The 25,412-nt window shown below is 33.2% G+C and overlaps 1 protein-coding gene across 3 annotated transcripts in view; it reads right to left on the bottom strand.

Annotated features, from left to right (window-relative positions):
- Positions 1-25,412, bottom strand: part of Mybbp1A (MYB binding protein 1a) — a 148,763-nt gene that overhangs the window by 9,090 nt on the left and 114,261 nt on the right. For all 3 annotated transcript variants that reach the window (XM_085822006.1, XM_085822008.1, XM_085822007.1), the window contains one exon: positions 19,962-20,069. In XM_085822006.1, the coding sequence (XP_085678132.1) occupies positions 19,962-20,069 (108 nt within the window). The remainder of the gene's footprint in view (positions 1-19,961; positions 20,070-25,412) is intronic.

Genomic DNA, 25,412 nt, shown 5'->3' with positions numbered 1-25,412 from the left:
CTAGCCCTTGATGAAGAACTAAATTATTTAAAAGCAATAGCTATTGACAGCGGCTTTTCACCCAACATTATTAATCAAGCAGTTAAAAAATTCTCATCTCAACACACTAAAAGCCACACTCTTATTTTAGGAGATTATAAAAATTCTGTTGTCATTCCCTTCTTTCCATCAATTAGCTATAAAGTTGCACATATTTTGCAGAAATTTAACTTTCGGGTTGTTTACTCTCCCATCAATAAAATTCCAACTTCTATACTCAAGGACCCCATTCCGGATATGAATTCCTGGGGTATTTATAGGATTCCTTGCCAGTGCGGTTTAATTTACATTGGCCAAACTAAGAGAGCCTTAAAATTTCGCGTCAAAGAACATGAGGCATATGTTAGAAAAAAGGAAACACAGAAGTCTTCTGTTGCTCAACATTGTTGGTCCGAAAATCACACTTTCAATTTTTCTGCTGCCAAAATTATTCAAAAAACATCTTCCATTGGAGAAGTGGATTTTCTAGAGGCATTTCACATTCATAAAAATCTTTCTGTTCTAGTTAACGATCCTAATTCCAATCCAAATTTGCCTTCGGCTTTTAGAGAAATTATGTTTTAGTTCTGGTTTCGCCAACAGATGGCGCCACTTGCTTATTCTTGTCCTGGCTTTCTTATCTTATCTAAACATTATTTCCTATCTTGTTCATTTGCGGTTTTGCAGCTGAAGATGATGGTTCGGTAAAACCATCGAAACTAGTCCTGTGAAAATTTTGTAAATTAACGCTGATTTTTGTTGTTTGACTTCTGAATTAGTATTTGTTCGGCGTGTTATTGTGTCTTAATTATAGAAGCCCCAAACAGGCTTACATTTTGCTTTCTTTTTTGCACGTGGTGTGGCCGCCATTTTGTGATTGTAGGAGTTTCGGTGAGTACATTTTTGCAATTTTCAAGTTATGTTTATGTTTTGTACATTTGGATATTGTGCTTTGCTTGTCTGATTTCATGCATTTTGCTTACAACATTTTGTTTTCATATTCATTTCAGTGAGGGATTTTTCTGCTATTTTGTGTGTACTTTATTATTGCTCAGTTAATTTAGTTTGATTTTCTGCATTGTTTATCCGTTAATCGTTTCACTAAATTACGCCTGAAACGGCAAAAATTCCTGAATCATCTTGACTTTTTACTTAAATGTAAATGTAAAAAATTGATCCCCAATTTTATTCAAATCAAATCTAATCAAAAACCTTCGAGTCGCGTTTCAAGAATTCTGTTAAATTGCAAACTTGCCTTACTTCGGTCCATGATAAGGGATACACGTCAACAATTGTCCAAAATTGAACATGAACTCTATAAGCTTCATCTGGAACTCGCTAAAACATATCCAAAATTCACTGCCCTTGAACAAAAGTCTTGGTCTAGAACGGAGAATGCAGTTAACCGTCATAAAAACACCCTTGCAGTTAAATTCGAAAAACTTCTTTTACAGTCTTCCAGTTCAAGTAGTTCAAAAAATCTTCCCATTGTAAACATCAAGCCAATAGTTAATATTTCTAATGTTAGTCTTTCAGAAGAACAAGAGAGAATTCTAAAATATAATTTTAACTTCTCACAAACCTGTAAACCCTCGATTCCAAAGATTTTGGCTCCTATCGAAAAAGCTTTCAAGTTCAGTAAAGTTTCAGATTCACAGAAAGAAATGATTAGGCATCTTATCGCTCATAATGTGAAATTCAATAATAAACCTTTGAAACCAAATCTAACTGCGAGAGAAAGAGCTACAATGCGCGAGATTCATTCTAACCCGGATATTGTCATTTCAAAGGCCGACAAAGGTGGCCAGATAGTCGTCATGGATAAGAACACTTACATCGATGGTGTCACTAAACTCTTAAACGAAGGACCATATAATCCGATCCCTAAAGATCCTTCACCTTCGGACTTATCCAAAATAAAAACTGCGATCAAATCTTCGCAAATCATTTCAAGCAACTTAAAACATTCGCTTATCCCATCTGTTGCGAATTGTGCCAGATTATATGCTCTTCCCAAAATTCATAAAAGTGGTATTCCTTTCCGCCCTATTGTATCAAATTTAGGTACTGCCTCGTATCCATTAGCTAAATATTTAGTTTCTAGATTTTCCACTCTATTAGACAATAACATTTACACCATAAAAAATTCAATAGAGTTTGTAAAAAAGGTTAAAAACATTTCTCCTCATAATTTACTCATGGTTCCTTTTGATGTAAAATCATTATTCACCAATGTCCCAGTGGAGGGTGCATTAAGATGTCTAGAAACCAGACTTCGCAAATTTCATTTCTCTTGCATCGAAATTGATGAGCTAATTTCTCTCACTCAACTCTGTTTGAAACAAACACATTTTGTTTTCCAAAATAAATATTACAAGCAAACTGAGGGATTAGCCATGGGAAGCCCCCTCAGTCCCATCCTGGCTGATATCTACATGCATTATTATGAATCAAAATTGTTTGAAACTTTAAACTTCCCGGCATGGTTCCGCTACGTAGACGATACTTTTACCCTGTTTGAAGGTAATAAAGATGATTTAAATAGAGTTCTTTCAACAATGAATTCTATTGATCCTGCTATTCAGTTCACTTTTGAACTTGAGACTTGCAATTCTCTTCCGTTTCTCGACATTCTGGTCACACGTAACACATCCAACTTCATTACTACAGTTTACCGTAAACCTTCATCGGTTTGCCTTCCACCACACTTTAAATCATGTCATCCGACTAAACAAAAGTTAGCTTCATTTTATTCCTATGTTTTCCGTGCTCTTCAAGTTTGCTCCTCCAAACTAGCCCTTGATGAAGAACTAAATTATTTAAAAGCAATAGCTATTGACAGGGGCTTTTCACCCAACATTATTAATGAAGCAGTTAAAAAATTCTCATCTCAACACACTAAAAGCCACACTCTTATTTTAGGAGATTATAAAAATTCTGTTGTCATTCCCTTCTTTCCATCAATTAGCTATAAAGTTGCACATATTTTGCAGAAATTTAACTTTCGGGTTGTTTACTCTCCCATCAATAAAATTCCAACTTCTATACTCAAGGACCCCATTCCGGATATGAATTCCTGGGGTATTTATAGGATTCCTTGCCAGTGCGGTTTAATTTACATTGGCCAAACTAAGAGAGCCTTAAAATTTCGCGTCAAAGAACATGAGGCATATGTTAGAAAAAAGGAAACACAGAAGTCTTCTGTTGCTCAACATTGTTGGTCCGAAAATCACACTTTCAATTTTTCTGCTGCCAAAATTATTCAAAAAACATCTTCCATTGGAGAAGTGGATTTTCTAGAGGCATTTCACATTCATAAAAATCTTTCTGTTCTAGTTAACGATCCTAATTCCAATCCAAATTTGCCTTCGGCTTTTAGAGAAATTATGTTTTAGTTCTGGTTTCGCCAACAGATGGCGCCACTTGCTTATTCTTGTCCTGGCTTTCTTATCTTATCTAAACATTATTTCCTATCTTGTTCATTTGCGGTTTTGCAGCTGAAGATGATGGTTCGGTAAAACCATCGAAACTAGTCCTGTGAAAATTTTGTAAATTAACGCTGATTTTTGTTGTTTGACTTCTGAATTAGTATTTGTTCGGCGTGTTATTGTGTCTTAATTATTGGCTTGATGTTTATAATGGGAAGATTTTTTTAACTACTTGAACTGGAAGACTGTAAAAGAAGTTTTTCGAATTTAACTGCAAGTGTGTTTTTATGACGGTTCACTGCATTCTCCATTCTAGACCAAGACTTTCGTTCAAGGGCAGTGAATTTTGGATATGAATTAGCGAGTTCCTGATGAAGTTTATAGATTTCATGTTCAATTTTGGACAATTGTTGACGTGTATCCCTTATGATGGACCGAAGTAAGGCAAGCTTGCAATTTAACAGAATTCTTGAAACGCGACGGAAAGGTTTTTCATTAGATTTGATTTGAATAAAATTGGGGATCAGTTTTTTACATTTAAGTAAAAAATCAAGATGATTCAGGAATTTTTGCTGTTTCAGGCGTAATTTAGAGAAATGATTAATGGATGAAGGCATGATAAACAATGCAGAAAATCAAACTAATTTAACTAAGCAATAATAAAGCACACACAAAACAGCAAAAAAATCTTTCACAGAAACGAATAGAAACCAAAACGTTCGTAAACAAAATGTATGAAATCAGACAAGCAAAGCACAATATCCAAATATGCAAAACATAAACAAAACTTCAAAATTGGGGGGGGGGAGTACTTACCGAAAACCATGCAATCACAAAATGGCGGCCACACCACGTGCAAAAAAGGAAGCAAAAAATAAGCCATTTTTGGCTCCAAAACACATACAAACGCAACACGACAAAAACCATGTGGAAAAAAGAAAGCACAAAATAAGCCTGTTTGGGGCTTCTATAATTAAGACACAATAACACGCCGAACAAATACTAATTCAGAAGTCAAACAACAAAAAATCAGCGTTATATTTTCCAAATTTCTCAGGACTAGTTTCAATGGTTTTACCAAACCACCATCCTCAGCTGCAAAACCGCAAATGAACAAGATAAGAAATAATGATTAGATAAGCTAAAAAAGCCTCGACAAGAATAAGCAAGTGGCGTCATCTGTAGATGAAACCAAAACTAAAACATAGTTTCTTTAAAGGCCGAAGGCAAATTTGTATTGGAATTAGGATCGTTAACTAGAACAGAAAGATTTTTATGAATGTGAAATGCCTCTAGAAAATCCACTTCTCCAATGGAAGATGTTTTTTGAATAATTTTGGCAGCAGAAAAATTGAAAGTGTGGTTTTCGGACCAACAATGTTGAGCAACAGAAGACTTCTGTGTTTCCTTTTTTCTAACATATGCCTCATGTTCTTTGACGCGAAATTTTAAGGCTCTATTAGTTTGGCCAATGTAAATTAAACCGCACTGGCAAGGAATCCTATAAATACCCCAGGAATTCATATCCGGAATGGGGTCCTTGAGTATAGAAGTTGGAATTTTATTGATGGGAGAGTAAACAATTTTATTGATGGGAGAGTTATTTTATTGATGGAATTTTATTGATGGGAGAGTGAACTCTATAAGCTTCATCTGGAACTCGCTAAAACATATCCAAAATTCACTGCCCTTGAACAAAAGTCTTGGTCTAGAACGGAGAATGCAGTTAACCGTCATAAAAACACCCTTGCAGTTAAATTCGAAAAACTTCTTTTACAGTCTTCCAGTTCAAGTAGTTCAAAAAATCTTCCCATTGTAAACATCAAGCCAATAGTTAATATTTCTAATGTTAGTCTTTCCAAAGAACAAGAGAGAATTCTAAAATATAATTTTAACTTCTCACTAACATGTAAACCCTCAATTCCAAAGATTTTGGCTCCTATCGAAAAAGCTTTCAAGTTCAGTAAAGTTTCAGATTCACAGAAAGAAATGATTAGGCATCTTATCGCTCATAATGTGAAATTCAATAATAAACCTTTGAAACCAAATCTAACTGCGAGAGAAAGAGCTACAATGCGCGAGATTCATTCTAACCCGGATATTGTCATTTCAAAGGCCGACAAAGGTGGCCAGATAGTCGTCATGGATAAGAACACTTACATCGATGGTGTCACTAAACTCTTAAACGAAGGACCATATAATCCGATCCCTAAAGATCCTTCACCTTCGGACTTATCCAAAATAAAAACTGCGATCAAATCTTCGCAAATCATTTCAAGCAACTTAAAACATTCGCTTATCCCATCTGTTGCGAATTGTGCCAGATTATATGCTCTTCCCAAAATTCATAAAAGTGGTATTCCTTTCCGCCCTATTGTATCAAATTTAGGTACTGCCTCGTATCCATTAGCTAAATATTTAGTTTCTAGATTTTCCACTCTATTAGACAATAACATTTACACCATAAAAAATTCAATAGAGTTTGTAAAAAAGGTTAAAAACATTTCTCCTCCTAATTTACTCATGGTTTCTTTTGATGTAAAATCATCATTCACCAATGTCCCAGTGGAGGGTGCATTAAGATGTCTAGAAACCAGACTTCGCGAATTTCATTTCTCTTGCATCGAAATTGATGAGCTAATTTCTCTCACTCTGTTTGAAACAAACACATTTTGTTTTCCAAAATAAATATTACAAGCAAACTGAGGGATTAGCCATGGGAAGCCCCCTCAGTCCCATCCTGGCTGATATCTACATGCATTATTATGAATCAAAATTGTTTGAAACTTTAAACTTCCCGGCATGGTTCCGCTACGTAGACGATATTTTTACCCTGTTTGAAGGTAATAAAGATGATTTAAATAGAGTTCTTTCAACAATGAATTCTATTGATCCTGCTATTCAGTTCACTTTTGAACTTGAGACTTGCAATTCTCTTCCGTTTCTCGACATTCTGGTCACACGTAACACATCCAACTTCATTACTACAGTTTACCGTAAACCTTCATCGGTTTGCCTTCCACCACACTTTAAATCATGTCATCCGACTAAACAAAAGTTAGCTTCATTTTATTCCTATGTTTTCCGTGCTCTTCAAGTTTGCTCCTCCAAACTAGCCCTTGATGAAGAACTAAATTATTTAAAAGCAATAGCTATTGACAGGGGCTTTTCACCCAACATTATTAATCAAGCAGTTAAAAAATTCTCATCTCAACACACTAAAAGCCACACTCTTATTTTAGGAGATTATAAAAATTCTGTTGTCATTCCCTTCTTTCCATCAATTAGCTATAAAGTTGCACATATTTTGCAGAAATTTAACTTTCGGGTTGTTTACTCTCCCATCAATAAAATTCCAACTTCTATACTCAAGGACCCCATTCCGGATATGAATTCCTGGGGTATTTATAGGATTCCTTGCCAGTGTGGTTTAATTTACATTGGCCAAACTAAGAGAGCCTTAAAATTTCGCGTCAAAGAACATGAGGCATATGTTAGAAAAAAGGAAACACAGAAGTCTTCTGTTGCTCAACATTGTTGGTCCGAAAATCACACTTTCAATTTTTCTGCTGCCAAAATTATTCAAAAAACATCTTCCATTGGAGAAGTGGATTTTCTAGAGGCATTTCACATTCATAAAAATCTTTCTGTTCTAGTTAACGATCCTAATTCCAATCCAAATTTGCCTTCGGCTTTTAGAGAAATTATGTTTTAGTTCTGGTTTCGCCAACAGATGGCGCCACTTGCTTATTCTTGTCCTGGCTTTCTTATCTTATCTAAACATTATTTCCTATCTTGTTCATTTGCGGTTTTGCAGCTGAAGATGATGGTTCGGTAAAACCATCGAAACTAGTCCTGTGAAAATTTTGTAAATTAACGCTGATTTTTGTTGTTTGACTTCTGAATTAGTATTTGATCGGCGTGTTATTGTGTCTTAATTATAGAAGCCCCAAACAGGCTTACATTTTGCTTTCTTTTTTGCACGTGGTGTGGCTGCCATTTTGTGATTGTAGGAGTTTCGGTGAGTACATTTTTGCAATTTTCAAGTTATGTTTATGTTTTGTACATTTGGATATTGTGCTTTGCTTGTCTGATTTCATGCATTTTGCTTACAACATTTTGTTTTCTATTCATTTCAGTGAGGGATTTTTCTGCTATTTTGTGTGTACTTTATTATTGCTCAGTTAATTTAGTTTGATTTTCTGCATTGTTTATCCGTTAATCGTTTCACTAAATTACGCCTGAAACGGCAAAAATTCCTGAATCATCTTGACTTTTTACTTAAATGTAAATGTAAAAAATTGATCCCCAATTTTATTCAAATCAAATCTAATCAAAAACCTTCGAGTCGCGTTTCAAGAATTCTGTTAAATTGCAAACTTGCCTTACTTCGGTCCATGATAAGGGATACACGTCAACAATTGTCCAAAATTGAACATGAACTCTATAAGCTTCATCTGGAACTCGCTAAAACATATCCAAAATTCACTGCCCTTGAACAAAAGTCTTGGTCTAGAACGGAGAATGCAGTTAACCGTCATAAAAACACCCTTGCAGTTAAATTCGAAAAACTTCTTTTACAGTCTTCCAGTTCAAGTAGTTCAAAAAATCTTCCCATTGTAAACATCAAGCCAATAGTTAATATTTCTAATGTTAGTCTTTCCAAAGAACAAGAGAGAATTCTAAAATATAATTTTAACTTCTCACTAACCTGTAAACCCTCAATTCCAAAGATTTTGGCTCCTATCGAAAAAGCTTTCAAGTTCAGTAAAGTTTCAGATTCACAGAAAGAAATGATTAGGCATCTTATCGCTCATAATGTGAAATTCAATAATAAACCTTTGAAACCAAATCTAACTGCGAGAGAAAGAGCTACAATGCGCGAGATTCATTCTAACCCGGATATTGTCATTTCAAAGGCCGACAAAGGTGGCCAGATAGTCGTCATGGATAAGAACACTTACATCGATGGTGTCACTAAACTCTTAAACGAAGGACCATATAATCCGATCCCTAAAGATCCTTCACCTTCGGACTTATCCAAAATAAAAACTGCGATCAAATCTTCGCAAATCATTTCAAGCAACTTAAAACATTCGCTTATCCCATCTGTTGCGAATTGTGCCAGATTATATGCTCTTCCCAAAATTCATAAAAGTGGTATTCCTTTCCGCCCTATTGTATCAAATTTAGGTACTGCCTCGTATCCATTAGCTAAATATTTAGTTTCTAGATTTTCCACTCTATTAGACAATAACATTTACACCATAAAAAATTCAATAGAGTTTGTAAAAAAGGTTAAAAACATTTCTTCTCATAATTTACTCATGGTTCCTTTTGATGTAAAATCATTATTCACCAATGTCCCAGTGGAGGGTGCATTAAGATGTCTAGAAACCAGACTTCGCAAATTTCATTTCTCTTGCATCGAAATTGATGAGCTAATTTCTCTCACTCAACTCTGTTTGAAACAAACACATTTTGTTTTCCAAAATAAATATTACAAGCAAACTGAGGGATTAGCCATGGGAAGCCCCCTCAGTCCCATCCTGGCTGATATCTACATGCATTATTATGAATCAAAATTGTTTGAAACTTTAAACTTCCCGGCATGGTTCCGCTACGTAGACGATACTTTTACCCTGTTTGAAGGTAATAAAGATGATTTAAATAGAGTTCTTTCAACAATGAATTCTATTGATCCTGCTATTCAGTTCCCTTTTGAACTTGAGACTTGCAATTCTCTTCCGTTTCTCGACATTCTGGTCACACGTAACACATCCAACTTCATTACTACAGTTTACCGTAAACCTTCATCGGTTTGCCTTCCACCACACTTTAAATCATGTCATCCGACTAAACAAAAGTTAGCTTCATTTTATTCCTATGTTTTCCGTGCTCTTCAAGTTTGCTCCTCCAAACTAGCCCTTGATGAAGAACTAAATTATTTAAAAGCAATAGCTATTGACAGGGGCTATTCACCCAACATTATTAATCAAGCAGTTAAAAAATTCTCATCTCAACACACTAAAAGCCGCACTCTTATTTTAGGAGATTATAAAAATTCTGTTGTCATTCCCTTCTTTCCATCAATTAGCTATAAAGTTGCACATATTTTGCAGAAATTTAACTTTCGGGTTGTTTACTCTCCCATCAATAAAATTCCAACTTCTATACTCAAGGACCCCATTCCGGATATGAATTCCTGGGGTATTTATAGGATTCCTTGCCAGTGCGGTTTAATTTACATTGGCCAAACTAAGAGAGCCTTAAAATTTCGCGTCAAAGAACATGAGGCATATGTTAGAAAAGAGGAAACACAGAAGTCTTCTGTTGCTCAACATTGTTGGTCCGAAAATCACACTTTCAATTTTTCTGCTGCCAAAATTATTCAAAAAACATCTTCCATTGGAGAAGTGGATTTTCTAGAGGCATTTCACATTCATAAAAATCTTTCTGTTCTAGTTAACGATCCTAATTCCAATCCAAATTTGCCTTCGGCTTTGAGAGAAATTATGTTTTAGTTCTGGTTTCGCCAACAGATGGCGCCACTTGCTTATTCTTGTCCTGGCTTTCTTATCTTATCTAAACATTATTTCCTATCTTGTTCATTTGCGGTTTTGCAGCTGAAGATGATGGTTCGGTAAAACCATCGAAACTAGTCCTGTGAAAATTTTGTAAATTAACGCTGATTTTTGTTGTTTGACTTCTGAATTAGTATTTGTTCGGCGTGTTATTGTGTCTTAATTATTGGCTTGATGTTTATAATGGGAAGATTTTTTTAACTACTTGAACTGGAAGACTGTAAAAGAAGTTTTTCGAATTTAACTGCAAGTGTGTTTTTATGACGGTTCACTGCATTCTCCATTCTAGACCAAGACTTTCGTTCAAGGGCAGTGAATTTTGGATATGAATTAGCGAGTTCCTGATGAAGTTTATAGATTTCATGTTCAATTTTGGACAATTGTTGACGTGTATCCCTTATGATGGACCGAAGTAAGGCAAGCTTGCAATTTAACAGAATTCTTGAAACGCGACGGAAAGGTTTTTCATTAGATTTGATTTGAATAAAATTGGGGATCAGTTTTTTACATTTAAGTAAAAAATCAAGATGATTCAGGAATTTTTGCTGTTTCAGGCGTAATTTAGAGAAATGATTAATGGATGAAGGCATGATAAACAATGCAGAAAATCAAACTAATTTAACTAAGCAATAATAAAGCACACACAAAACAGCAAAAAAATCTTTCACAGAAACGAATAGAAACCAAAACGTTCGTAAACAAAATGTATGAAATCAGACAAGCAAAGCACAATATCCAAATATGCAAAACATAAACAAAACTTCAAAATTGGGGGGGGGGAGTACTTACCGAAAACCATGCAATCACAAAATGGCGGCCACACCACGTGCAAAAAAGGAAGCAAAAAATAAGCCATTTTTGGCTCCAAAACACATACAAACGCAACACGACAAAAACCATGTGGAAAAAAGAAAGCACAAAATAAGCCTGTTTGGGGCTTCTATAATTAAGACACAATAACACGCCGAACAAATACTAATTCAGAAGTCAAACAACAAAAAATCAGCGTTATATTTTCCAAATTTCTCAGGACTAGTTTCAATGGTTTTACCAAACCACCATCCTCAGCTGCAAAACCGCAAATGAACAAGATAAGAAATAATGATTAGATAAGCTAAAAAAGCCTCGACAAGAATAAGCAAGTGGCGTCATCTGTAGATGAAACCAAAACTAAAACATAGTTTCTTTAAAGGCCGAAGGCAAATTTGTATTGGAATTAGGATCGTTAACTAGAACAGAAAGATTTTTATGAATGTGAAATGCCTCTAGAAAATCCACTTCTCCAATGGAAGATGTTTTTTGAATAATTTTGGCAGCAGAAAAATTGAAAGTGTGGTTTTCGGACCAACAATGTTGAGCAACAGAAGACTTCTGTGTTTCCTTTTTTCTAACATATGCCTCATGTTCTTTGACGCGAAATTTTAAGGCTCTATTAGTTTGGCCAATGTAAATTAAACCGCACTGGCAAGGAATCCTATAAATACCCCAGGAATTCATATCCGGAATGGGGTCCTTGAGTATAGAAGTTGGAATTTTATTGATGGGAGAGTAAACAATTTTATTGATGGGAGAGTTATTTTATTGATGGAATTTTATTGATGGGAGAGTGAACTCTATAAGCTTCATCTGGAACTCGCTAAAACATATCCAAAATTCACTGCCCTTGAACAAAAGTCTTGGTCTAGAACGGAGAATGCAGTTAACCGTCATAAAAACACCCTTGCAGTTAAATTCGAAAAACTTCTTTTACAGTCTTCCAGTTCAAGTAGTTCAAAAAATCTTCCCATTGTAAACATCAAGCCAATAGTTAATATTTCTAATGTTAGTCTTTCCAAAGAACAAGAGAGAATTCTAAAATATAATTTTAACTTCTCACTAACCTGTAAACCCTCAATTCCAAAGATTTTGGCTCCTATCGAAAAAGCTTTCAAGTTCAGTAAAGTTTCAGATTCACAGAAAGAAATGATTAGGCATCTTATCGCTCATAATGTGAAATTCAATAATAAACCTTTGAAACCAAATCTAACTGCGAGAGAAAGAGCTACAATGCGCGAGATTCATTCTAACCCGGATATTGTCATTTCAAAGGCCGACAAAGGTGGCCAGATAGTCGTCATGGATAAGAACACTTACATCGATGGTGTCACTAAACTCTTAAACGAAGGACCATATAATCCGATCCCTAAAGATCCTTCACCTTCGGACTTATCCAAAATAAAAACTGCGATCAAATCTTCGCAAATCATTTCAAGCAACTTAAAACATTCGCTTATCCCATCTGTTGCGAATTGTGCCAGATTATATGCTCTTCCCAAAATTCATAAAAGTGGTATTCCTTTCCGCCCTATTGTATCAAATTTAGGTACTGCCTCGTATCCATTAGCTAAATATTTAGTTTCTAGATTTTCCACTCTATTAGACAATAACATTTACACCATAAAAAATTCAATAGAGTTTGTAAAAAAGGTTAAAAACATTTCTCCTCGTAATTTACTCATGGTTTCTTTTGATGTAAAATCATCATTCACCAATGTCCCAGTGGAGGGTGCATTAAGATGTCTAGAAACCAGACTTCGCGAATTTCATTTCTCTTGCATCGAAATTGATGAGCTAATTTCTCTCACTCTGTTTGAAACAAACACATTTTGTTTTCCAAAATAAATATTACAAGCAAACTGAGGGATTAGCCATGGGAAGCCCCCTCAGTCCCATCCTGGCTGATATCTACATGCATTATTATGAATCAAAATTGTTTGAAACTTTAAACTTCCCGGCATGGTTCCGCTACGTAGACGATATTTTTACCCTGTTTGAAGGTAATAAAGATGATTTAAATAGAGTTCTTTCAACAATGAATTCTATTGATCCTGCTATTCAGTTCACTTTTGAACTTGAGACTTGCAATTCTCTTCCGTTTCTCGACATTCTGGTCACACGTAACACATCCAACTTCATTACTACAGTTTACCGTAAACCTTCATCGGTTTGCCTTCCACCACACTTTAAATCATGTCATCCGACTAAACAAAAGTTAGCTTCATTTTATTCCTATGTTTTCCGTGCTCTTCAAGTTTGCTCCTCCAAACTAGCCCTTGATGAAGAACTAAATTATTTAAAAGCAATAGCTATTGACAGGGGCTTTTCACCCAACATTATTAATCAAGCAGTTAAAAAATTCTCATCTCAACACACTAAAAGCCACACTCTTATTTTAGGAGATTATAAAAATTCTGTTGTCATTCCCTTCTTTCCATGAATTAGCTATAAAGTTGCACATATTTTGCAGAAATTTAACTTTCGGGTTGTTTACTCTCCCATCAATAAAATTCCAACTTCTATACTCAAGGACCCCATTCCGGATATGAATTCCTGGGGTATTTATAGGATTCCTTGCCAGTGTGGTTTAATTTACATTGGCCAAACTAAGAGAGCCTTAAAATTTCGCGTCAAAGAACATGAGGCATATGTTAGAAAAAAGGAAACACAGAAGTCTTCTGTTGCTCAACATTGTTGGTCCGAAAATCACACTTTCAATTTTTCTGCTGCCAAAATTATTCAAAAAACATCTTCCATTGGAGAAGTGGATTTTCTAGAGGCATTTCACATTCATAAAAATCTTTCTGTTCTAGTTAACGATCCTAATTCCAATCCAAATTTGCCTTCGGCTTTTAGAGAAATTATGTTTTAGTTCTGGTTTCGCCAACAGATGGCGCCACTTGCTTATTCTTGTCCTGGCTTTCTTATCTTATCTAAACATTATTTCCTATCTTGTTCATTTGCGGTTTTGCAGCTGAAGATGATGGTTCGGTAAAACCATCGAAACTAGTCCTGTGAAAATTTTGTAAATTAACGCTGATTTTTGTTGTTTGACTTCTGAATTAGTATTTGATCGGCGTGTTATTGTGTCTTAATTATAGAAGCCCCAAACAGGCTTACATTTTGCTTTCTTTTTTGCACGTGGTGTGGCTGCCATTTTGTGATTGTAGGAGTTTCGGTGAGTACATTTTTGCAATTTTCAAGTTATGTTTATGTTTTGTACATTTGGATATTGTGCTTTGCTTGTCTGATTTCATGCATTTTGCTTACAACATTTTGTTTTCTATTCATTTCAGTGAGGGATTTTTCTGCTATTTTGTGTGTACTTTATTATTGCTCAGTTAATTTAGTTTGATTTTCTGCATTGTTTATCCGTTAATCGTTTCACTAAATTACGCCTGAAACGGCAAAAATTCCTGAATCATCTTGACTTTTTACTTAAATGTAAATGTAAAAAATTGATCCCCAATTTTATTCAAATCAAATCTAATCAAAAACCTTCGAGTCGCGTTTCAAGAATTCTGTTAAATTGCAAACTTGCCTTACTTCGGTCCATGATAAGGGATACACGTCAACAATTGTCCAAAATTGAACATGAACTCTATAAGCTTCATCTGGAACTCGCTAAAACATATCCAAAATTCACTGCCCTTGAACAAAAGTCTTGGTCTAGAACGGAGAATGCAGTTAACCGTCATAAAAACACCCTTGCAGTTAAATTCGAAAAACTTCTTTTACAGTCTTCCAGTTCAAGTAGTTCAAAAAATCTTCCCATTGTAAACATCAAGCCAATAGTTAATATTTCTGATGTTAGTCTTTCAGAAGAACAAGAGAGAATTCTAAAATATAATTTTAACTTCTCACAAACCTGTAAACCCTCGATTCCAAAGATTTTGGCTCCTATCGAAAAAGCTTTCAAGTTCAGTAAAGTTTCAGATTCACAGAAAGAAATGATTAGGCATCTTATCGCTCATAATGTGAAATTCAATAATAAACCTTTGAAACCAAATCTAACTGCGAGAGAAAGAGCTACAATGCGCGAGATTCATTCTAACCCGGATATTGTCATTTCAAAGGCCGACAAAGGTGGCCAGATAGTCGTCATGGATAAGAACACTTACATCGATGGTGTCACTAAACTCTTAAACGAAGGACCATATAATCCGATCCCTAAAGATCCTTCACCTTCGGACTTATCCAAAATAAAAACTGCGATCAAATCTTCGCAAATCATTTCAAGCAACTTAAAACATTCGCTTATCCCATCTGTTGCGAATTGTGCCAGATTATATGCTCTTCCCAAAATTCATAAAAGTGGTATTCCTTTCCGCCCTATTGTATCAAATTTAGGTACTGCCTCGTATCCATTAGCTAAATATTTAGTTTCTAGATTTTCCACTCTATTAGACAATAACATTTACACCATAAAAAATTCAATAGAGTTTGTAAAAAAGGTTAAAAACATTTCTCCTCGTAATTTACTCATGGTTCCTTTTGATGTAAAATCATTATTCACCAATGTCCCAGTGGAGGGTGCATTAAGATGTCTAGAAACCAGACTTCGCAAATTTCATTTCTCTTGCATCGAAATTGATGAGCTAATTTCTCTCACTCAACTCTGTTTGAAACAAACACATTTTGTTTTCCAAAATAAATATTACAAGCAAACTGAGGGATTAGCCATGGGAAGCCCCCTCAGTCCCATCCTGGCTGATATCTACATGCATTATTATGAATCAAAATTGTTTGAAACTTTAAACTTCCCGGCATGGTTCCGCTACGTAGACGATACTTTTACCCTGTTTGAAGGTAATAAAGATGATTTAAATAGAGTTCTTTCAACAATGAATTCTATTGATCCTGCTATTCAGTTCACTTTTGAACTTGAGACTTGCAATTCTCTTCCGTTTCTCGACATTCTGGTCACACGTAACACATCCAACTTCATTACTACAGTTTACCGTAAACCTTCATCGGTTTGCCTTCCACCACACTTTAAATCATGTCATCCGACTAAACAAAAGTTAGCTTCATTTTATTCCTATGTTTTCCGTGCTCTTCAAGTTTGCTCCTCCAAACTAGCCCTTGATGAAGAACTAAATTATTTAAAAGCAATAGCTATTGACAGGGGCTTTTCACCCAACATTATTAATCAAGCAGTTAAAAAATTCTCATCTGAACACACAAAATGCCACACCCTTATTTTAGGAAATTATAAAAGTTCTGTTGTCATTCCCTTCTTTCCATCAATTAGCTATAAAGTTGCACATATTTTGCAGAAATTTAACTTTCGGGTTGTTTACTCTCCCATCAATAAAATTCCAACTTCTATACTCAAGGACCCCATTCCGGATATGAATTCCTGGGGTATTTATAGGATTCCTTGCCAGTGTGGTTTAATTTACATTGGCCAAACTAAGAGAGCCTTAAAATTTCGCGTCAAAGAACATGAGGCATATGTTAGAAAAAAGGAAACACAGAAGTCTTCTGTTGCTCAACATTGTTGGTCCGAAAATCACACTTTCAATTTTTCTGCTGCCAAAATTATTCAAAAAACATCTTCCATTGGAGAACTGGATTTTCTAGAGGCATTTCACATTCATAAAAATCTTTCTGTTCTAGTTAACGATCCTAATTCCAATCCAAATTTGCCTTCGGCTTTTAGAGAAATTATGTTTTAGTTCTGGTTTCGCCAACAGATGGCGATACTTGCTTATTCTTGTCCTGGCTTTCTTATCTTATCTAAACATTATTTCCTATCTTGTTCATTTGCGGTTTTGCAGCTGAAGATGATGGTTCGGTAAAACCATCGAAACTAGTCCTGTGAAAATTTTGTAAATTAACGCTGATTTTTGTTGTTTGACTTCTGAATTAGTATTTGTTCGGCGTGTTATTGTGTCTTAATTATTGGCTTGATGTTTATAATGGGAAGATTTTTTTAACTACTTGAACTGGAAGACTGTAAAAGAAGTTTTTCGAATTTAACTGCAAGTGTGTTTTTATGACGGTTAACTGCATTCTCCATTCTAGACCAAGACTTTCGTTCAAGGGCAGTGAATTTTGGATATGAATTAGCGAGTTCCTGATGAAGTTTATAGATTTCATGTTCAATTTTGGACAATTGTTGACGTGTATCCCTTATGATGGACCGAAGTAAGGCAAGCTTGCAATTTAACAGAATTCTTGAAACGCGACGGGAAGGTTTTTCATTAGATTTGCTTTGAATAAAATTGGGGATCAGTTTTTTACATTTAAGTAAAAAATCAAGATGATTCAGGAATTTTTGCTGTTTCAGGCGTAATTTAGTGAAATGATTAATGGATGAAGGCATGATAAACAATGCAGAAAATCAAACTAATTTAACTAAGCAATAATAAAGCACACACAAAACAGCAAAAAAATCTTTCACAGAAACGAATAGAAACCAAAACGTTCGTAAACAAAATGTATGAAATCAGACAAGCAAAGCACAATATCCAAATATGCAAAACATAAACAAAACTTCAAAATTGGAGGGGGGGAGTACTTACCGAAAACCATGCAATCACAAAATGGCGGCCACACCACGTGCAAAAAAGGAAGCAAAAAATAAGCCATTTTTGGCTCCAAAACACATACAAACGCAACACGACAAAAACCATGTGGAAAAAAGAAAGCACAAAATAAGCCTGTTTGGGGCTTCTATAATTAAGACACAATAACACGCCGAACAAATACTAATTCAGAAGTCAAACAACAAAAAATCAGCGTTATATTTTCAAAATTTCTCAGGACTTGTTTCAATGGTTTTACCAAACCACCATCCTCAGCTGCAAAACCGCAAATGAACAAGATAAGAAATAATGATTAGATAAGCTAAAAAAGCCTCGACAAGAATAAGCAAGTGGCGTCATCTGTAGATGAAACCAAAACTAAAACATAGTTTCTTTAAAGGCCGAAGGCAAAGAGGGATTGGAATTAGGATCGTTAACTAGAACAGAAATATTTTTTTGAATGTGAAATACCTTTAGAAAATCCAGTTCTCCAATGGAAGATTTTTTTTAATAACTTTGGCAGATATTTCTTTAATAACTTTAGCTATAGACAGGGGTTTTTTACCCAACATTATTAATCAAGCAGTTAAAAATTCTCGTCTCAACACACTAAAAGGCACACTCTTGTTTTAAGAGATTATAAAAATTCTGTTGTCATTCCCTTCTTTCCATCAATTAGCTATAAAGTTGCACATATTTTGCAGAAATTTAACTTTCGGGTTGTTTATTCTCCCATCAATAAAATTCCAAGTTCCATACTCAAAGACCCCATTCCAGATATGAATTCCTGGGGTATTTATAGGTTTCCTTGTCAGTGTGGTTTAATTTACATTGCCAAACTAAGAGAGCCTTAAAATTTCGCATCAAGGAACATGAGGCATATGTTAGAAAAAAGGAAACACAGAAGTCTTCTGTTGATCAACATTGTTGGTCCGAAAATCACACTTTTTTCTGCTGCCAAAACTATTCAAAAAATATCTTGCATTGGAGAACTGGATTTTCACATTCAAAAGAGAGTAGAGGCATTTCACATTCAAAAAAATCTTTCTGTTCTAGTTAACGATCCTAATTCAGCCTTTAAAGAAATTATGTTTTAGTTCTGGTTTCATCAACAGATGGCGCCACTTGCTTATTCTGGTCCAGGCTTTCTTATCTTATCTAATCATTATTTCTTATCTTGTTCATTTGAGGTTTTGCAGCTGAGGATGGTGGTTTGGTAAAACCATCGAAACTAGTCCTGTGAAATTTTGAAAACATTACACTGATTTTTGTTGTTTGATTTCTGAATTAGTATTTGTTCGGCGTGTTATTGTGTCTTAATGTTAGTGCTGTTTGAAACCATATGTAAAGTATAGAATCTCAGAATTTGGTCTAGCAATAAAATAAATCAAATTATTGTCAAAGACATTCTACATCTTATGGAAGAATGAGAAGACCTAGATAAAATCAGGCTAGCACACACTGGAAGTATGAATATGTTGAAGCAATGGTTTTCAAACTATGGATTCAACAAAATTGCGCAAAATGTGGGTTCCATTAAATATATGCAAATATCCACTGACAAAATTTTAATTTTGTATAAAAATATACACAGTGAAAAGACAACTGAAAATTCCAGAATTGTTTTTAATTTAATTTTATAAAATACACATAAATAATATGATTTTGGCTTACAAATTCATATTACATTACATATAACAATACAAAATATTTGCATTTTGTGTATTATCATTTTGTTTTTGAATTTTATTATTAAACATACAAGTATATAAGTTTTTATTTCTATGTAAAAATCTAGCCTTTTCATAGATGAAGCATACCCACCTAGACATGGGTTGTCCATCGGGTTAAAGCGGAAAATCAATATCTTATTAGGTTTCATAAATATTGGGAATCTCTTTAAATGCATCAACAACTATTCTATAAGTATTTGCTGCAAAGTAATACTGAATCATAAAAATTAACTTTGTACCATTCATTGAAACAACTGACCATCAATATCCATTTTGGAATTTCCATAATTTTTGAAAGTTTCATGTATCTTGGATTGCTTTAAATAAACTGGTAAACTGATGATATCCAATTTTATAATATTTTTTGTTGTTATTGTATTGTTTTCATCACACTTTTTACAGAAGATGCACAGAATTTTGGCTCAACAGTTGCATACAAAATTATTGCATGCTCTTCACATGAAAAGGCTGGAGACCCTCCTTAGATTATCTACAGTAACTCAGTTCGAGGAAAATATGAATTTAAATCTGGCATTATCCCTTGCAAATGAGGATACATATATGAAGTTGCAAATGCATTTAAATACAACAGCAATACCTACATTAAAAGGCACAGCCAAAAAGTTTTAAAATTTACAATTTAATTAATAAAAATTTTAATATTTAAATACAACTGTTGTATTTAAATAATTCTGTTAATGCTGTTGTATTTTAATGCAAATGCAACAGCAATACCTGTAATAAAGGCACAGCAAAAATTAAAAAAAAATTACAATTTAATTAATAAAAATTTAAATATTTTTACGCAGATTCTTCAATGAAATTATTGATAAAAGAAAAAATAATTACCTTTTTTGTCTTTTCTTTAACAAGCTTATCTGTCATATAAAGAACATTTGATAGTTCTGTTATATGAGAAGGTTTTATTTCAAAATCTGTCAGAGCTATTCTGAGACCCTGAAATAAATTTGGCAATTAAATAACAAGTATAAATATAAAAAAGAATACATAAAAAAAAAAAAAAAAATTACAAATAAAGAAATGAAATAGCTTTCTTTTATCCAAGATGATTCTGTATACTCACAACCTCCATCTATATAACTACATTAAACATAGAGATACTTTCTGATAATTTTTCTAAGCTACAGAAAATACTTTGCTAATATCCTCAAATATGGTATTTCTAAAAGAAAGTGAGGCTAAGAATATGGAATACGTCACTAGATAGTTTTACTGAACTAGAGCTAAATCCCCCTGTTACTAATCTTCTGGATAAGTAGACGAAAAACTAAAGGATAATAGGTGTTTTATATAACAAAGTGACAAAAGGTCTTATGTCAAATGAAGATATAGTAGTCATGAAACTAAGGAATACACAATAGTTAGATGGTCAGAGAAATTTGGCTGAAAAGCATTTCATGACATTAAGAAATTTGCTTGATCTATGGCTTTCATGAAACTAAAGAATATGCAATAGCTAATTGTTTAGAAAAATCTAACTTATAAGCATAGGAAATTTTCTTCATAGTCCAACAAAAGGAATTACCTCCCCAGCACTAGTTTTGTAAGACTCCTGTATGATCACAAGATAATGTAAAATACTTTGAAATCATTTCAGAAAAAAAATTAACTTTTTGACACAAGAAAATCATCTGCAGCTTCCACAACAGATATAAATGGCAAAGAAATACAGATGAAAGACTATGATAAAACCAATCTTAAGCAAAAGTTCTTTAGAAAGGATTTGGGGGAAAGAAGAAGAAGAAGCTTCAAGAAAAGAAGAAACTTAACTGAAAATAAAATGACCAGAATAGAAGCAAATTGACACTTAATGATGAAGAAAAAAATATAGATATGTTACTTGCAAAAAAACTTGAATTTCAAAGCTGTCAAACTGAACAGTTTCCAAAACTTGAGAATGAATTTATCCCAAAGAAGAAAATAAAATATCTTGAGTAAATGGATACTAAAACTGAAGAAACAATTCTTTCAATTCTTATTTCCTGGAGAACATTTAAAATCAAATTTACTAAAATATCTACACTGCAATTAATTGCACTATAATATACCAGAATTAAAAAACACACAGAAAAAAAAAAAAAAAAAAACTTTCAATTATTACTTCCACTTTGGTAATAAACTGGATAACACTCATAAGAGAGAAAAAAAATAGCAGTAAAAACTTTGAGGCAAGCATAAAAAATAGCATCTACATCTATCTAAATTCAGACAAAAGCTATCAGAATATTGCAAGATATTTGCAAAAAACATGTGAACTGCACAAGATGCCAATGAAAAAAACTCATTTTACTTAAAAAACCATATTTTTTTAAATTATTTAATTAAAAAAAACACTCTTCTGAGATATTCTAACTGAAGGTATAAAAGAAGAATTTAACTTCTATATACTCTAATAAATAAACTAAACAGCTTGTAATTACACTGTTTGTAAAATTTTCTTGAGGAAAAGGAAAAAAAGCAATTAATTACCCACCATTATGCCAATTAGAATCAACAAAAAAGCATTTTAATTGAAGGTATAAACGAACTCATAGTCTGTAAAAAAAAGTTATTATTTTATGGAACTTATAAAAAAATAAAGATGGAAGAGGAATTTACAACTAAGATATATTCTCAGCTTATGAATTATAGTTCCATAAAAATCTAGAAAGAGAATGCAATGCTATAAGAACCTATATATTGGATATTTGCAGTATACTTATATCACAGGCCAATTAATATTAACAAATAAGGAGATTATCAACACAATAAATATGTCAAAAAAATTCTCATGATTAAAAAAAAAGAAACAAAAAATTAAATCCGTCTGCAACCTTTATTTGAAAAAATGTCTGTTCTCATGCAGAAGTTATCCAGAATATCAAGTAACACAAGATGATCAGAAATGGTATTTTTAATTAATGATGATTATACGCCAAACCAAAAATTTATTCATATCTTAAAAATGGCAGAAACCAAAAAAAGGGAACACAGGGAGGGAAAATGAAGCGAATGAAAAATCATGAAGAAAAAAAAAAAATTTTCAAGACAAGAAAAACTACCATTTGAAAAATTATATACTGGCCTTAGAGCTATGGAAATACTGCAGGAATGCAGTAACTTAGATGAATACATTGTGTGGTACAACATTTGGACTTGGGAGCAATGCTGCTCATAATACTTTACTAAACTCCAACTACGAATATTTATTGGATTCATAGAATTTGAGAGTCATGGCAAGAAAAAGAATTCTTTTCACATTTTCAAAAACATTCCTTACATTGTTGACTAAATGCTGACTCCAACTAAATGTTCAGTGTGACATTTAGCACTAATTTTCAGGACTCTCTCTCTTAAACATAAAATTAGTAAAGCAACAACTTTGCGTTTGGCATAGATTTAGTAAAGATCTCAATTGATTTCGAAGGCAAACAGGCACAGGTTCCTCTTCATCAGAAGCAAATAAATCTGCAAGACTGAACTTCTGATGAAGAGGAACCAGCACCTGTTTACTCTTGAAATTAATTGAGATCTTAACTAAATCTATGCCAAACACAAGGTTGCTGCTTAATTAATTTGATGTTTAACTTTGGCATGTTTCTCTTCTGTTTTGTCTCTCTTTTAACATCTAAAGAAATGGACTAAACAAGGGGTTCTCAACCGGGCGTATGCGTACCACTGGTGGTACGCAAGAAAAAAATAGGTGGTATGCAAAGAAAAAGTATTTTTAACTATTAATTTCGAAAATCTCGTGAAGAAAAAGAAAATTTTGATAGAAATTTCCGGTTAAAATTCCATAATCGGGGTGAGCGCCAAACTTGGAGAGAATTTTTTTTATTTGGTGCGATTTTGATTTGATTTTGGTTTCCAGCTACATGTTATCTTGTGGCAAACCTAGAGCTTTATTTCAGTAATTGTAAGAAGGCGAATTTAGTGTAGCCAGAAGATTTTTTTTTTTAAATTTAATTTTGAAATACTGTGTTTGTTTTAAAAAGTTTTACTGTTTGATATTATTATTATATATATAAATGTTTAATATTATATTTATATAAATATTTGTAGAAGGTTAAGCTGTTAGTGGTGGAAGAATGTTGAATTTGAGATGAAGTTATGAATGTTTTCATTTAATTTTATTAATTTTTTTTTAAAGTTTTGTTTCTTGCATGTGGCAATTGAAAGTTGTGGAATATTTAAAGTTTTGAACAAAAGTTTTGTTTAATGTATTGAATTTCAGGACGTTGTTTTATCATTTAATCAATTTCATTTACTATTCTGTTTACACATAATAATCACTGTTCACCACTGTACACAAAAATTTGCTTTTCTGTTTACATTTAAAACTCACTTCACAGTGCTATGATCTGATAAGTGTATATATTTATTTACTCAATAATTATTTACAAGAACTGTTCATTCTACTATTTTATGATGAATTACATGGATAGGACTATGTTTTACTAATTTATCATCTCATTTTACTATTCTGTTTATGTAAAATAACGGCATTTCACTACTGCAAAACTTAAAAGTTACTATTCTGTTTACGTTTAAAAATCACATCTTAGTGCTTTCATTGCCGCCAAAAAAATTCGCCAAATTTTGAAGCCAGAATAGTTTAGCACCAACTTACCCCGCTTATGGAATATTAGCCAAATTTCCTGTGATCGAACTGAAGATTTCAAAAATAATATACTTGTTAACTTTTGTCTGAACCGAAAAATAACTTTCAAATAAAGCTATTAATTTTTTTTATTCCCTTTTTGTACAACCTATTTGTGTGAACAAGGATTTCCTTACATGCTATATTTAGAAATTATATATAGAACAAAATTATAAGTGGATCTTAATTTGCGATTAAAACCAAGTGAAATAAGACCAGACACAAAGAAATTTGTCTCTCTTAAACAGGTCCAAATTTTGCACTAAATTTTAGAATTAAAGTATTATAACTTAAATTTTGATAATAAAATTTTGATAATAAAATGGGCTACCAAAATGGTAACCTATTTTGAATCTAATACATTTTTTTATGTATGCATATTTAATACAAATAGCCAATAGGTTGTTCAAATGGCAATATATATTTATTTTTAATATTTCCATTGTGAAATTGAAAAATAATCACTGTAAAATGTAGCGGTGGTACTTAAGTAATTCAGTTTTTATTTAGATGGTACGCGTCAGTTGAAAGGTTGAGAACCGCTGGACTAAACTGATCATGATAAACATGAAAGTATGAATTGTCTGAATCTGACCTACAAGAATGATGGGATGAAATGCTTCCTCAATAAGAGAGAAAAAAATAGCTCAGACCATTATACTCTCATCCACTTGGATGTATTTCATAAGTCATTCAAGTAAGATGGAATCTTGAGGTAAATATCACATACAGTTTTATGTAAGCTTCAGATAACGTATTGTATGATCCACCATATAAATCATTGATAACACAGTGCAAATAATAAGAATACCATCAAAAGTGTGTGAACAATGTGATTTTGAACAAAATTAGTCTGGCTATTGAGAACAGTCTTGAACTGTGTACTCGTACAAATATGGACCATTTGCACTTTGGCAGCTGAGAAGGGTGGTTTGGTAAAACCACCAAAACTTGTCCTGGAAAATTTGCATATACAATGCAGATTTTTGTTGTTTGACTTACAGATTTTTGTTGTTTAAATAAATCTGCACTCATTATTGCAGCCAAAAGTATGATAGAAATCAGCCATAATGTGCCTTGATACTGCAGATAACTAAGCCAGCTTGATTGACTTCAGATTTCTATGAAAGATGTTTATTAATCATCCAAAATCTACTTTGGAACATGTTCCAAATATAGTTCATTTTTACACCATATCTTGTGTCAGGTATTGTATTGACAAGAATAAAAATGTGCACTGCCACTATTATTTTTTTAATAAAATAAAACATATAAAAAACTATTTCCTTTCCAATTTTCCATGAAACTTAATGTCTGTAATAATGAATGATCATGAATTTTTTAAAGCCCAAATTTATAACATGTGTTTAAAATTTAATTTTGGTCCTTTTATTAATTACTGCATTTGATGGCATATAAGACGCACCCTTATTTAGAAGGCCACACACAAGGGAAAAAAGTTTCAATAGTCCGCACGACAATAACTTAAAATGTGGTTTCTTTTAGTTCTCATGTTTCGTAAAAGCCAAATAAACAATCATTGAAGGCAATTACCAAACATATTTTTATTAAGGAAAATTAACAAACGGCAAGCTATTTTGAACATGATATGTAAATTTCAATAAAGAATAAATGAATGA

This window comes from Stegodyphus dumicola, chromosome 8, assembly GCF_044657685.1.
Source record: "Stegodyphus dumicola isolate Sdum_Otavi_A_Nest chromosome 8, ASM4465768v1".
Lineage (NCBI taxonomy): Eukaryota > Metazoa > Arthropoda > Arachnida > Araneae > Eresidae > Stegodyphus > Stegodyphus dumicola.
This window is presented reverse-complemented; position numbering and strand designations above follow the sequence as displayed.